Source organism: Diorhabda carinulata, chromosome 6, assembly GCF_026250575.1.
Source record: "Diorhabda carinulata isolate Delta chromosome 6, icDioCari1.1, whole genome shotgun sequence".
In the NCBI taxonomy this organism is placed as follows: Eukaryota; Metazoa; Arthropoda; class Insecta; order Coleoptera; family Chrysomelidae; genus Diorhabda; species Diorhabda carinulata.
In genome coordinates, this window is record NC_079465.1 from 7,681,547 (window position 1) to 7,697,728 (window position 16,182).

A 16,182-nucleotide genomic window follows, 5' to 3' on the forward strand; every position below is an offset into this window, starting at 1 on the left:
AAGCAATTTCCAAAGCAACTAAGATTAGATTGTACAAAACAATAATGTACTGTATGGATGTGAGTTTTGGGTGCTTACCAAGAGGAGTGCTGAAAAAACAGAAGTGTGGGAGAGGATGAAACTCCGAAAAATACTGGGGGTGTGAAAATAGACAATGAGTCATAAAGAAGAACAAACGCGTAGCTGAAAGAAATATATAACGAGCCTAATATTACATTATGCAAAAAGTCAGAGCCCAAAGAATCAGGTGGTTGGATCATATGTATAGAATGAATGCGAACAGAATTGTCTAGCAAATGGAGTAAGAGGGAATTAGAAGAAAAGGGGCAGGCCGAAGAAAAAGAACAGAGGATAGAAATGGATGGAGAGTTATAGTAAAGAAGTAAAGAAGATTAAAACAGAACTAAAACATTTTGAAATATAATTATATAATAATCGTAAAACGTTGGGTACATGGAACATACTTTACTAATGGAATTTAAAAAATGAAACTTCATTCCCAAACGATTACGAAAAATTGAAAAATAAAAATAAGATTTATAGTAAAAATCTACAAATACTTAATGATGTAATACGTCGTAGTTATTAAATTAAATGACCAGGAAACCATCTTCACAAGCGCGAGAGCCTTGTAACCTTTGTGTTCGGTATCTTACTCTACACGAAATGGCCTGAATGCTATCGCTGGGTTATGGCGTTCGAAGAGAATTCGTGGCATTGAGGTGGAGTAGAGAAATAATTGTTATCTGTCTTATTGGGGATGTGAGATTGACTCAATCCCATATATATATATATATATATATATATATATATATATATATATATATATATATATATATATATATATATATATATTATTGCTTATTGCTTTGAGGTAAGATGATTCAATGAATTAACTATCGACTATACATAAATAACTATATAAAATAATCCAGAGGCAAATATACTGCTCTGGGATGATGTAATTTACAAAATGTATATGACATTAAATTCATGGTTTCCATTTTTATTATTATTGCTTCTACAGTAACTTCACTTCTAACCAGCACGATTCAGTGAATCTATGTAGGGTAAACGTAAGGAGAAGTATGTCATATAGGAGAAAAGTTGGAAAATTGTCCAGCTCTATAGGATAAACATTACTTCAAAAACCTCCAGAATGGCACCGGTATACACAAAAGGAATTAGCAATTGGAGATGAATTGAAGTATGCCGACTTAGAAAATTTAATATCATTTTTGAATCAAGTAGTTTACCATTAAAAATTTCAACGACTTGCGTTGTACAAAATAATGTCTCAATGTAATATATTATAAAATTCATCCTGATGCTAATATAGCGCCAAATTTATAAAACACTTTTGACGGATGTTATTTCTTACACATAGATGATTCTATTTACCTCTGTCCCCCATAGATGGAACTATGTTTTTAAATAGACAGGAGTAAATTGAATTTAAGTGGGCAATTCTACAGATTCCTGATTGGTTAGAGCACAGTCCGTTTCAGGAAGTATTTTTGATATATACAAGAAGATTCCTTAAAATATGAAAATAGTTTTTTAAGAATACATGGGAAATGGTCTCGATATCTTGGGCCGTTTCAATATTATTGGAATTAATTTGCGAAAATGGTTTTTTGTTGTTTTTTATAATGTGATAGAAACAATGTCAGGGATAAACTTAGTTTTTATCTCCTGTCGGCATTTCTCAATCACCAAAATAAAAAGAACTTCCACGTGCAAGAATAGAAAAATGATTGAATACTGTAAACAGAACAGATTTATCTAAAACCAAATAAACTATGCATTTGTTTGTACCAGACATTTCATGTGATTTATTCAAGCATCGAGGCTTTTATGTCTTCAGTTGCTATAGTATGAAGTTAAAAATAAATAACTAATTATATCCATATTTGTAATTTTGGATTGCTACTTAAGTCTGAATCACTTAAACTAAATGAGTCTATATTATTCACAAGTGCTACTTTTTGTTTGTACCTACTTGATCCTTACTCTCTGCCTCTAAAGTCATAAGATAACTACTCATATTGTCTTCAATATGAGTTGACGTTTGTTTTCACTACAAGGACTTTTTGGGTTTATATTTTGAAATTCTTTAATTCTAAGTTTCTAAGTACTAGCAGATCTTCTCATTCGGTCCCAAGAAGAATCAGCTTAATTATTATTTAATTTGTGGTTAATTATTTCTTGACAGTCTAATTTTATGGTATCTATAACCAATCTAGTAGTTTTGTAAATTATTTTTAATAGTGCTAGGCTTCTTCAAGTATATGAATAGAATAGTCATAAATATATTTCAATGAGGTTAGTATTGACTATTAATAATGTCAATGAAAATATTAAAACAGCAAAGGTAGGACATTTGTTATTTCTTTGTAATCCCTATATTCAACAATTATATCATTTAGAAATTTGAGTTATCTAAATACAAAATAAACATCAAAATATACATACTGATAGTTAAGATGATATTAAAGTTGACTGAGAAATCAAACAGGGTTAGCATGACCGAAGAAACCCAAAATACTGAGTTGGGATACTCTAATATTTAAAAAAAAACTTACCATACTTGGATTATACTGAACCAAACCTAAACTGCAGGCATCGCATTTTATTCTGTATACAGTGTCTAGTCTTCCGCCGAGATTTCCTGGAGGTAACCAACTTAAGATAACTGTAGATTGATCGACGAAGCTAACTGTTAGATTCTGTGGTGCAGACGGTGGTTCTGAAGCAATAAATAAACAAATTATTATAATATAAAAACACAAGACATTTGTTTAAAGAAATAACTGGCAATTTTTTCTTCTCCTTACATTTGTTGTTTCAATTGAAACATTGGTTGTCAAAATAATTTTATTTACTGAAATGATCTACTATAAATATACACAAGAATGATAATTATTTTTCTCGATTATATAAATAGAAAAAAAGACTTATAAAATATCTCATCTATGTACAGCGAGTCATTTATCTCCTTATTACTGAGATATAGTTTACGTAAAGAGTTTCTTTCCAAAACTACAGGGCCGGATTTAGCATTTTGGCGCTGTGGGCCCAATAATTTTTTTCAGTCCCCTAGTCTGGTTAAACTTTCTTTAAAACCTTTATTGAAGAATTATATCGTGCCTATATGTTAATTGCTTAAAAACTACTCTACGATGCAATTTTATCATTGCAAGATTTTTGAGGAATTTACTTTGTTCTGGGCTTAACAAAATGTTTTTGTATTGAATAGTGAGTTCACGTTCGAGGGATTGAAACAAAACGATCTAATCCGCAGAGCATTCTCGCAATCATAGAAACATGAACTCTATACAGTACAAGATACTGCATCTAGATTATATTCGCAAAGCAAAACACAGCAATATGTTTCGGCCAACCATACAGATCCTCAGGCCTGAGAAGAGAATGACAGAATTAAAATGGCGCACCTGAGTACTGATTCTTCAATTACAAACTCAGATTATATTTTTTTCTCTCGGCTGTGAGCCCCGTGGAAGCATGCGCCCATAGGCCAGTGTCTATTAGAAACCTGGCCCTGTCAAAATTGAAATTTTATATTAAATATAAAAAATATCAAGAGCAATTCCAAATGATTGATAATAGGCAATAAACTCTTCAATTCATGTCAATAGTTTTACTATTTGTTTAAGGTAATGGTGGTAATTTTTTTTTAATAATAAAATGTTGAATAATACCCCATCATTATTTCAGGGTTGCATAATTTATTTAGACCATTTTTCTACAATCTTAAATATTTCCACATTCAATAAGATTTAATGAGAAAAACATTAAGTCAAAGTTGTATTTACTAGTTTATTAGAATTTTCAGTCAATAATTGATATTTATTAATGTATGTTGAACAAATTTCTCTAATGGATTATGTTTATACTTTCTATGATAATATTACTTTTTATTGTTTATTCTAGTAATTCTTTTTGAAAAAATATCTCTAGATTATAATTGTTAGAAATAAAAGACTAAATAATAAAGTATGAAACTGTGGAACAGTAAACTATAATATTTATTTTGTTTCTATTGAAATAATATAAACTTAATCTAAATATTCTAAGTAACAGAATCTTTATTTTTTGTGAGGCGTGGGAATACTTTTTACGAAGAATGTACGAGACTCTCCTCATTTCGGAGGACACCTAATCCACTAAAACCACACCTCTTTCTGCTTCTACCTTTTCTTTCTATTCGCGTAAGAATCGTGGCAAAAGTAGTCCAGTTTCTGTCAGAAGTCTGAAGTCATTTTTCTGTGTGTGTTCTACCGCTGTTGCAGTATAGACTTATAGGACTTTTAATGGAGTTAAAACGATACAAGTGAGTCCAGGAATATCCATGTTCAGAGAGTGCCTGGGTAAGAAATTCATTAAACCGTGTTTTCTGTTGATCCATTCAGGTGAATTTTAAATGAGTGGTCTCTTCCAGTTGTTTGAGTTTTTCCATCGCTGTAGAGACCAGAATCTTGGAGACCAATGTATTTCTTCTAATCTATTGTGTGATCGGAAACTTTCTAGTGACTAGTCTGGCAATCATGTTGCATAATTGTTTAATAGCCAGGAAGCTGAGCAGTTTATCAATTTCAATTTTTTACTGTGGTATAAGGCATACATATTTTGAAGATAGATCAAGATTATTCTTCAGATATATGAAAGTTTATGAACTTCAGAGCACATCGCAGCAATTTTTTATGTTAATTTCAGGATTATGCTTTATTTATCTAATCAAGATTCAATATTTTTATGAATTTATGAGCCAGTTTCATTAATTTTTGATATGAGAACTAAATTTAGATTGTATAAATAGATATGCAGATAGAATTATTGATATGATAATACTAATAGTTGCAAAATTTTATACTGTCAATGTCAAAAGAGAAGGATTAAATGTTGAAATATATGTATATTTTTGCTAACTGATGGCAACCAGCTACATATTTAAATACTTACGTGTACAAGACATATTTTTAGGATCAGTCGGTGCTCGAAAATATCCTGAAATGCATCTGCATTCCGTTAAAGCATAATCTGGTCCTTGTGAAAACGGTGGACATGGAAGACATGGACCATCACCAGTTTCAGCCTTGTAAGTTTCTTGTTGACACACTGAAACCAAAATATAGATAAATATCACATAATAAAAGGCTATTACAATCCTAATTCTTAAATCACAGAAAACTTTCATATGATTGATAACAAAACAACTCCTCTATCATCAACAGTAATTATTGATGTTACTCCAACCACTACATTAACACATTGTTTTTATTAACTTCTATAAAAGCCCTACATTTTAAGCATATATTAATATTTAAGTATTGTTGAAAGGGTTCCAATGAATTTCTGTGATGTGGGAAATATCAGATAACTTTTATTGTTTTCGAGTAAATATCTGAATTAATAAAAGAACTAACATTCGGTTTCTACTTTGGTAAATCAAAAAATTATGTTAAGTTCAAAAACACTATTGAGAGTATAGTAGTTCTGTCTCAAATCTACTTCTACTCATATATTTCAGTTACTCACTCTTAAGAAAACAAAGGCTAAGAAAATTTCTTAGCTATTTTCGTTATGATTATTGTTGCTTAAAAGTAAGTATTAAAATATTAAATTAAATAATTCCTGCTTCTAAATTCGTTTAGATACCAACATCAACAAAAACTATTATCACATCTCTGGTTGTATGTGCTTGATTTCTTAATCATTTGAATAATTTACCGGGTTGGCCGGTCATATTTAATTAGCAGCGTGAATGCTATACGATGATGTTTCATACATTTTAAATATTGTGATTTCTATTGAAAAAATGAAAAAACTTTCAAGAATTCTTGGGGCAACTTCCTGAAGCTGTAAGAAACGAGGATGGTCCCAGAAGTATCTGGCCTGAACTAGAGATGGAGGTAGTTGCTTGAACAATACCACTATATTAGAAAGTAGACAATCAATACAACATATGTTTCAAGTTTGAATACGCCACGTTGTTTAATATTTGTTTAACATCCATCAATAGTGAACGTTGTCAGTGAATTTGAGAATATGGAAAATATTGGTTTCAGCCTAACCAATATAAAAGCTGCATTAGATTGTACTCTGGGTGAGAGTGTTCTTTCCAGAAAAATATTTGATAGCAGAGTTTAAATGAGGCCGAAGACCAGCATCGCAGTGGTCGACCAAATGAGTTGACCACTGCAGAAATGTTGAAGAAAATTCAAAAAGCGCTACTGGATGATTGTCGACTGAAAGTGCGTGAGCTAGCAGACATAGTAGTGCGGCATATCGCATATTAACTGAGAATTTGAACATGAGAATGCTGTGCGTAAGATGGGTGCCGCTTTTACTCACAATGTAACAAAAACAGAGACGTGACGATGTTTCTATCCAGTGTTTGGCATTGTTTTACAAAAATTTGTGTCTTTTCAAAACCATGGATGAAACGTGGTTCTATGGACTGAAAAGTGAGAACCGGCTCCAAAGAAGATAAAGACTGTTCCATCTGCAGGCGAGGTAGTGACGTCGGTTTTTTGGGATTTGCGTGGACTAATTTTCCTTGACAAACTTGAAAAAAGGAAAACCTATAAATATTAAGCGAACTTAGTGCAACGTTTTAGCGAAAACATTGAACAAAAAGGGCTGCACTTGCCTAAGAGGAAAAAAAATATTTTTTTTTCTAAAAATTTTGTGTTTTCTTTGCTGAGCCAGGTACACCTGAGACCATCCTCGTAATCCATTCATGAGATATAGTCGACGGCCATTCTTAGTTGTCCATCTGGTAAAATAATCATAGAACTTTTCTAAATATGTAGTCTTTTGTTTCAGAATTTGTCCAAAATTTGAATAAATATAAGAAAGAATACTCGTCAATTTGAATCTATTAATTCAAACCATTTAAACACTTTTATAGTATATAATCCGATCGAAATGTAATGTTTAGAAGGAAATTCTCGAGAAAAACTTCAATTCTACATTCTTTCTAAAGAATAGGATTACAAATTAAGTGTTCTAAGTTAATACTTCATAAATAAATATTTTCTCATGCCCCCGGGATTGGAAATTAATATTTCGAAAGATGATGAATGCAAAATGAATGTATCATTAAATTTTTATTAAAAGCTAATAAATAAAGGATTTCTAGGATTGGTTAATTACATTTTAATGACGGTTCTGTAAACCCCCAGTCGTATATTGGGTTAAAGTCTTGGGAAATATAGAGAATGAACTTGATCCAATAATTTTAGACAATTTTAGTTATTTGTTGACGCTTTTAAAGATCGATTCATATATATGAAGAAAAAAATAATAAACTGATATCTTTGGTTCAAATTAACATCAAAAAATATACAGGATTTCCGAAAATTCCCAATCCAATATTAAAACTTTTTCTTTATATCAAAAGATTATGTGAAATATCTTCATTGTTAAAGTTCTATTGGACAATCTTGAATGGTAGTCTCTGTACCATACAAAGTCAGTCTCCAAACACTTGTTATATCTGAAGAAGTATGTGAAATAGCTAAAGAATTACAATTTAAATCGAAAATTTTGCAAATTCATATTTATAATGAATACCAAGGAAACAGATACAGACTTTAATTCTTTTGCATCAAGTTTTACTAGAATTTATTACGGCATACGGATTTAATAATATAATAACATATATCTTACATGTTGTAATGAGATATAATATAATAACATATCACAGTTCTTACATGCATGCAAGAAAATATGTTAATATGTGGTGCAGTATATCTTCAGCTGTCATTGTATGAATATTGATAGCCACTTATCGTGACTTAGTATTATATATAATTGAGACATGGAACTTTACAAGACCACATAAGTAACTGGCGAACTAGAAGTGGAAGAAGAATATAAAATAAAATTCTCAACCGGAAGTATTCCGAAATTACTTACCGTTACAGGTTTGTTTATCCATATCAGGTTGGAAACCAGCTTTACATTTGCATCCCCCAGTGGGCAATGTCCATTTACCATCCCCTTTACATAAATAAGTGGGAGTACCACCTACTACTTCAGCGTTGCTTACACAAGTTCCGGTCGCTTGCTCTATAAGTGTAATCTCCTTACCAGTAGGAGTAGATGGAAATCTGGCGAAGTTTACCGTCATCTCCGGACAAACAATATAATAAATCTGTAAAAAGTTTGTTATTAACAACAATAAATTTTTTCACACGTTTTCTACGGAGAGAAAAAAATGAAACAGCGTTTATTAATTTTTAAAAAGGTTCAATCTGATGAAATGACAATAAGAATAATTTAATCTTCTGTTCTTATAAATTTATTCACCTTTATAGCTAATAAAGAGATGCATGCCCCTTGGTCTCTAAAAGCGAAATAAACACCTTTTTTTGTCACAGGGATACTTTTTACTTCAGTATTAATATTAACTTCACTATTTGCATTAAATCTTCCTTCTCCGGCAGCAATCCGACCTGAAACAAAATGAATCGAGTTAAGTTTATCCAACTGATAAATCTAAAAGATAACTTGAAATTACTTTCTGGGTACTGAGCGCTGAATTAACATTCAACTTAATATAAGTCTACCCCTCTAAGTATGGGTCTACAAAATATTATGTATTTCATCAAATATGTTTTAGACAAACACTGAATTTTATCACGTATTTCATCATATCAAACTCTATAATTAAGCTTTGTGTCTCTCTCCATAGATTTATAACCCTGGACAGGTCAAAGTCGACTTCACTACATGTTTTCTTTCATTTTTTACATATATCCGATCTTTGGTGCCTAAAGCTTTGAGATCTTTTACTACACCGAAGTTAAGTCGACAAAATATTGTCAGTCGGGCATCTGGTATTGATCACGAAGTACAGTCCACTTCTTTTAATTTTTACCAGTCTGTAGTGTCACAACCCCAAAAGAGGGTGATGAAATTTCGTCAGTAACTGTTGGATTTGAACAGTGTAGACGAATTAAAAGAGAGTTTGATATAGAACTGTGATTCTTCTACAAAAAAAAAAGTGTTGATCAAATGCCCATTCAGCCTTACTTAATCAAATTTAACACTTACAATGTCCTTCAAGTGTTTGTTTTTATTATATAGCTATAATGTACTTAGTACTGTCACCTTCTAAAGCATTAGCCCAATAATATTTTCCATTCAGCGTTTCATGTTTGCTCAATGGTATCATCAATTTCGATTTTATGAGGTAGGATCTAGTTTAAACATTCTATCCAATTGTTTATTTCTGATGATCCATTATTGTCTTCACTCAATGTAGTTCCTAAATTCTTTACATCACTTAAAGTGATATTTTCTTGTTTATTTGAAGCGCCATATTTCTCTTATTTTGACTCTTCTTACGATCAGATCAGGTCGTATTATGGAGCAGATCTGGTTCAAATTTGAACACAGTCGACTTCTGACAAGATCTTAATTTTTATTTGGTTAGATAAAGAAGGTAACGGATCATATTTCTTGCAACAGATTTATTTGCACGATTTCTAGAATGTCTTTTCAAATACAAAATTTGTCTTTCAGTTGAAATAACTAGATAGAGGAACGAAAGTTTTGATATCATTTTAGGTGAAATCATCACTATTTTTTTCTTTATGATTTAGTTTGCAAGTTTGTGCTTTTCTAGTTGAATTACAGGGTGTTCCAGGACTTCATGCAAAAAATTCGGGTGTGAGTAGATAACGTGAAAATAATGATATGCCATAGCAAAAATTTTCTTATACGACTCCTCGATTCTTAGTTGTAGGTGTTTAAAGTTGCAAAATCAGAACTTATATTAAAATACGAGAATGGTAGGCTGTGTAGATCGATGAAAGTAGTTATTTCTGATAGGGCCTTTATTCCACTAGTAAGAAGATGGTCCCAGAAGTATATGGCCTGACCTAGAAATAATTGCTTGAAAATACTGTATTAGAAAGTACACAATCTATAAAGCATATGTTTCAAGTTTGGAGACGCCACGTTGTTTAGTATTTGTTTGGCAGCCAGCCCAACTAATATAAAAACTAAACTAGATTATCATAGCGATGCAGTGATTGACCAAATGACGTGACGACAGAAATGTTATAGCAAATCCACAAAGCGGTATTGGATAATCGTCGACTTAAAGTGCGCGAGCTAGTAGACATAGTAAGCATTTCAAAAATTGCGGTACATCGCATATTAACTGGAAATTTAGACATGAGAAAGCTATGCGCAAGATAGGTGCCGCGTTTGCCCATAATGGAATAAAAACAGCCCTTTGTTTTCAGACAATATCAACAATAGCAAGAGGAGAAAAATCTAACGCGGTGGTCTATTCAGAATTAATTAATACAGTGAAAGAAGTTATTATGATAATTACCGTGTAGTAAAACTGAATTTATAATACAATTCAGTGAAATTTTTCTTAATTAACGGCATAATTTACGAAGACCTTTCCATGATTTACTTCTCTAAAATATCAATAAATAATCAAATGCAAAAAACAGTTATAATGTTTTGTATTTATGAATCATAAACTATTTATCCATTCAGGCAAATCGAATAGAAATAATAGTACAAATATATAACTATTAAGTGGGTCATATAAACACGATAAATCATCATTAGTTCTCAAGTTCAATGGTCACTTATTTAAATTTATTGTGTTTACAGTTTGGCCCGTTGCCATGATAATTTTTAATTCGTAGGCTATCCTTACAAACGTTTATCATACACATTTTCATTTTATCAACACAAAAAATAAAGTAAAACATAAGAATAATATTTCTTGGCGACAAGTTCAAATTACGGGGTATTTTTTTGAAGAAACTAAGGCATGCACGTTGGTTTGTTACATCTGTTGGGATGCTACAGACATGAATGCGGAACCACCTATTAAGAATTCCGTCGACAGTGAAGTATTTATTGTAATACCTACGTTTTCTTAGTACCAACTAATTATTTAATAAAAAAAACAAGCCTTGTTTTCAAATTTCCAGTTATAATTTAACATTTTATAGTTTGATCATCTCTCGGTTGGACACCATATCCATAAGTTCAAATCTAATTCTCTAAGGAAGCTAAATATGATGAGTATGGATAATGACGAAATTATATTAGTAAAACATTGTAGAGCTCTCATGAGTTTTAATCATTACTATCCACATATCTACCTCCAAATCTAATAGCGATGTACTAAACTATTTTCACAATATCGCTCTTGTCAAAACTTTTAGCTAGAGCTGTTGTAGCTAATGAACCATCCTTTCCTTTAGGACATTTTTTTCTTTTAGATGTTGTCTTAGTATCCTCTAATCATTTCAATGCTGTTTTTAACATAACTAACTTCCTTACTCCCAAATTACTATAAAATATGTTTCACAATTGCTCGTACCTTTACCTAGAAATAAAGTTTTCACCTACTTCTTGTAACTTTCTAAACTCGCACTTGTATGGGAAAAATCTTTGGAAATCCCGGAATTTAACTTAGGATTCAAACAAAGCAGTTGCTTAAAATCATGAACCTATGAGGATATATTGAAAAATTCTTAGCCTACTATAGAACCAAACAAAATTTCAATGTCAACATATTTTATTACTCAACATATTCTCCTATTAATTGGATACATTTATTACAGCGAACCTACAACGTCTCTAGACCTTAAAAAAATTTTTCTTCTTGCTCTGCAAACCAGACCTCCACAGCTTTTATTACCTCCTCCAATATTCAAACATTTGGGGATCCATTTTGCAGCGATTTTTCTCATGTCCAAATTGACGTGAACTATATGATGAACGCGTTCGTATGAAATATTCAGTGCTTCAGATATCCGTTTTAGTCCAATTCGACGGTCTGATAAAATCATGTCATGAACTGCATCGATATTTTCGGGGACTGACACAGAAACTAGCTTTTCCGATCGGTCATCTTCTTCAATGTAAAATTTACCTCTTTTGAAGCTTGCAGTCCAATTTTCACGGTCGCATACGAAGGACATTGATCACCAAGGGTATTAAGCATATCTTCGTAAATCTGCTTACCTCTTAACCCTTTTAAATACAGGTACTTAGATTAGATTAGATACTAGATTTCGGTGGACATCTTTTTTCTTTTAATTTATTGCGTTTAATGGTTTACTTTTTTGACGTCAAACTTTACACTGACACTTCTAGTAAGTTATTGTTCGTTGCTATGGTACCGCAATATTTTGTTTATGCATTTAACTGGTCTAGGCTAACTAGATATCGTCATCCTCGTATGAGTTCCTTCCGCTATTACTGATTTTCTTCTATCCAGTCAGTTGAAACGCATATTTCACTCATGTATTCCATCTCACAATGGAATTACTGATAATGGAAATGCAGCTTACCTTGATAAAGAAATTGTTTCTAATAACACTTGAATTCAAAAATTTCAAAAATATTGGCTCTATATAAAGAGTAATAGTATGATTGCACTTTACAATATCTATTTATCTATCAAATTATGCTTTCCACATTCACACAAAGTTATATTATACCACCAGGAAGTCTACTGTTTGATATATATACATCAAGCACACCGACGACATATCATAAATTTAGATCTGAAGCCAAACCTGAAAGAAACGCCCAACTGCTCCAATAAGATCAACATAGTTTCGTCGAACATCAAATCAAATCAAAAATCAATTTATAGTAAAAGTATAGTGGTAAGAAAATAGTAGAATATATAAATTATTTCACGTGGGAAAAGATCCCGGAAAATTGACGGATAAAGACTAAAATAATGGAATGTTTGTCTAAAGAGGAAACTCCTACAATAAATATCAAGAACAACACAGAGAGTTTAAGCGGACTAAGCATTTTTAAAGAAGGCAATATATTGATGATAGATCAATTATTCATGGTTACAGTATTAGGAACAACAAAACGAGAAACACTTAAGACTGAGCCCCCTAATGAAGTAATTTAGCTTGAATGATTATTGTAAACCTATTCTAGAAGCATTATTTCGACGATAAGTGGATTAAGATTTCGAATGCTTCGATTGATTTAGTTTCTAACTTCCCATATATCGTTGACTTTTTTAGTGAGTAAAGAAAAAAAATTAGTAGGTGGGACATTAGTTGAGATTTAAAATATTATAAATACAGTCTAAAAATATCTCGTAAATGAATCAATACTTTTAAGATGTTCTTTAATGACTAATACTTATAAGACCTTTATAGAAGTTTTTTTGAATTTGCAATAATATGGAACAGCCACTGATAAGATAATACTTGTTGTCTTACGAATATTAATCAAATTAACATTACGACTATTTATTCTATTTTACATCATTTGAAACGTCACCATATGTATTTTCCGCAGATTTCGAAAATGTTATTGTCACTTACATAAAATGGGCTTGGAAAATTTAGAAAAAACTATTCTTTTTTAACGAGAATAAACACAACTTAATTTTACAAGAATAATGGTGTTTTTTCAGTTCGATAGGATAATTATTAACAAAGTTATTTTGGTACATTACAATATTTATAACAAACTTTTGTCGATCTAGGCTTCGACATTCTAAAAAGAATACGACACGACGCGATAGGATTGTAAAACAAAACAACGTGGTGTGGATGCTGCTGTAGCATGGTGGGCGAAACTCGATCCGCGCTGGTGATGTCAGCAAGCGATTGGTGCGTTGCAAGAAGAAATAAGGGCTGAGTCCAAATATTCCACATTTGAAAATTTATATCAGCGCTATTATGAGTGCTAAAGACGTGGGGTAATTGCAAAATTTATGTTGCGGCGTGTTTAATTATTTAAAAATATATACTATGTTGCTGTTGCTGTCTTGAATAAAAGTAGGAACTTTGATTGTTTTTTACCTCAATTTTTGTATGTTTGTGTTAATTTTTTTATGATAGATTCCTCTACTTGATTAATCCAAGTACGATTAACAGTTGTTGCATTAAATTTCATATTCAGTCATTGAAAACTATGCAGTTGAGACACGTTATTCTTCACTGCACGCTTCCGTGTAGTAGCTCTCTTCCTATTATAAAATATTTTTAATTGCCATTTTGTTTAAAATTACTAAATACGTATTGGCAGTGTTCCGATAATTATTTAAATCATGTAATAAGTGCTACAAATGAAATCCATTTGGCCTCGGATGTTCTCTCTCTTTCTGGTTTCGCCGTAAATATTTAAGTAGATATGAATATCATTTTTCAAAAGAATTTGTCAGTGCCATTACTGAAGATGATGCCAGAATAGAATTCATTTTCAAATATAATCGATCTATCAATATATTCATCACTTTTCTATTTATACATTACACATACAGTCTGTAATTGTTACATTTTGATTCAACGGTGTAAACCCTTTTTGCTTTTATTATTTCGGTGCACAATTTTGGTATTTTGTGTAACAATTTCGACAAATAATTGTCGTCTATTTAGTTCCATTCATTTTTCGGGATAATCCAAAGATGTGAGGTAGAAGTAGGATACTGCTTTATAACTTCTTTGTCCCATTTGTCCCACATATTGGGTTGAGGGCGCGCGACTATGACAGCCAAGTCATTACCTCCTGTATAATCTTTTTCCCCATTATTTCAAATACTTTTTGTACACCTTCCAGAATGCTTGGGGTCGTTGTCATGATGGAAGATAAATTTTCTACCGATCAGGCGCTGGCCAGAAACGTACTAGATTTTTCTTTAATATTTTTTACGGCCTTCTTTCTTCAGAATCCATTCAATCTTTACTAGTTCTCTAGCATTCCTTCCTCTAAAACATCTCCAAATCATTACACGTGTTTTACAGTCGATATTAAACATCCGTTCTTCCTTTGACCTGCACATAAACATTCTTCTGTTAGACCGAAGAACCTCAAACTTTGACTCACTACTCCATAAAACTATCTCCTAATCTTCATGATCAATACAATACGTTTATCTTCAGCGATTGTGGTTTTTTTGCCTAAACTATGTAGATTTGCGATTAATGCATGCAGTCACAGGCAAACTAGGACTAAACTACATTCATAAACATCGAAGGAATAATTCACAGTCAAAGAATGGTAGATAGCTGGTACTTGCAAGTTTTGAAACTATTATTTTTGGTTGACATATTATATTTGCTTGACAATATGAAAGAGAAATCACAATCACTGGAAGACACAGAAAAGCTAACCGAACATTGGCTAACGTAAAAATATTGTCACCTTTACATCAATTGAATAAGTATTCCGAAAAAAGCAAACTGTATGCGTATAAGTCTTGCATTGAGAAGGACTAGGGGGCAAACTGAGTTAACAAGCCTTGTTTAAAAAAGTAATACAAATTTCAACAATGATATTTATTAGGCAATTTATATTTTGTTATTTTTATATTTATTAACAGTATTTAATGATTTTTTTTTAAAGAAACGTATCCAATATCACTATCATCGACTTGATAGTCAGGCTTGAACTTGTTATGGAACATAAATGGAAATAAATACGGAACGTTTCAAGAAGACGAATTATCCATTTCACGAAAATCATAGTCATTCATCTATGGAACGAAAACTGTTAGAAAGAGTTCTAGAGTTTCACGTGATTTTCGCTAGATATTAGTAGCACGCTTCTATCAGCGCCTAGTCGAGTAGTTGTTTGCACAAGATAAAGCGTTGTTTTGCGAGTCTTTGAATTCTGTGCAACGTGAATTTCGTTCTACATATTGTGTTGATCCTCCTACCTCCTCTAGAGCTTAAAAGATGGTATAAGTAATTTAGTAATACAAGATGTCTCTTTAAAGACAAATTATCATATCCTCTCTGTGTGCTCCTTAAAGACGTGAAGTACTTTCAAAAATCCATTCTACTGGTAACACATATGTCTGCATGAAGGTATCAAACAATGACGTGAGTTTCGGAAGTTTATCCAAAGCCAGATGGTAGATCAAGATGTTGAAAATGATTGTGAAGATTTTGTACCATGCATAGTGCTTAGTGACGAGCTTTCCATTTGAATGGGAAAGTTAACCACTACAATTTGAGAATACGGGGGAACTAGCAACCACACCAAATTGTCCGGCACTAATCCGATTCTTCAAAAGTTAATGTTTTTCGTGCAATCTCACGGAATAAAGTTTATGGTCTCGATATCACAGGAAACTATATATTCGCTCATTTGGAAACTGATTCAAATTAGTTCATATATTAGCAG

General features: G+C 31.8%; 1 protein-coding gene across 8 annotated transcripts in view; it reads right to left on the reverse strand.

Moving 5' to 3' along the window:
• Positions 1-16,182, reverse strand: part of LOC130894914 (ephrin type-B receptor 1-B) — a 774,934-nt gene that overhangs the window by 21,179 nt on the left and 737,573 nt on the right. For all 8 annotated transcript variants that reach the window (XM_057801952.1, XM_057801950.1, XM_057801951.1 and 5 more), the window contains exons 6-9: positions 8,338-8,483; positions 7,945-8,182; positions 4,984-5,139; positions 2,586-2,749 (exon numbers count right to left, since the gene is read on the reverse strand). In XM_057801952.1, the coding sequence (XP_057657935.1) occupies positions 2,586-2,749; positions 4,984-5,139; positions 7,945-8,182; positions 8,338-8,483 (704 nt within the window). The remainder of the gene's footprint in view (positions 1-2,585; positions 2,750-4,983; positions 5,140-7,944; positions 8,183-8,337; positions 8,484-16,182) is intronic.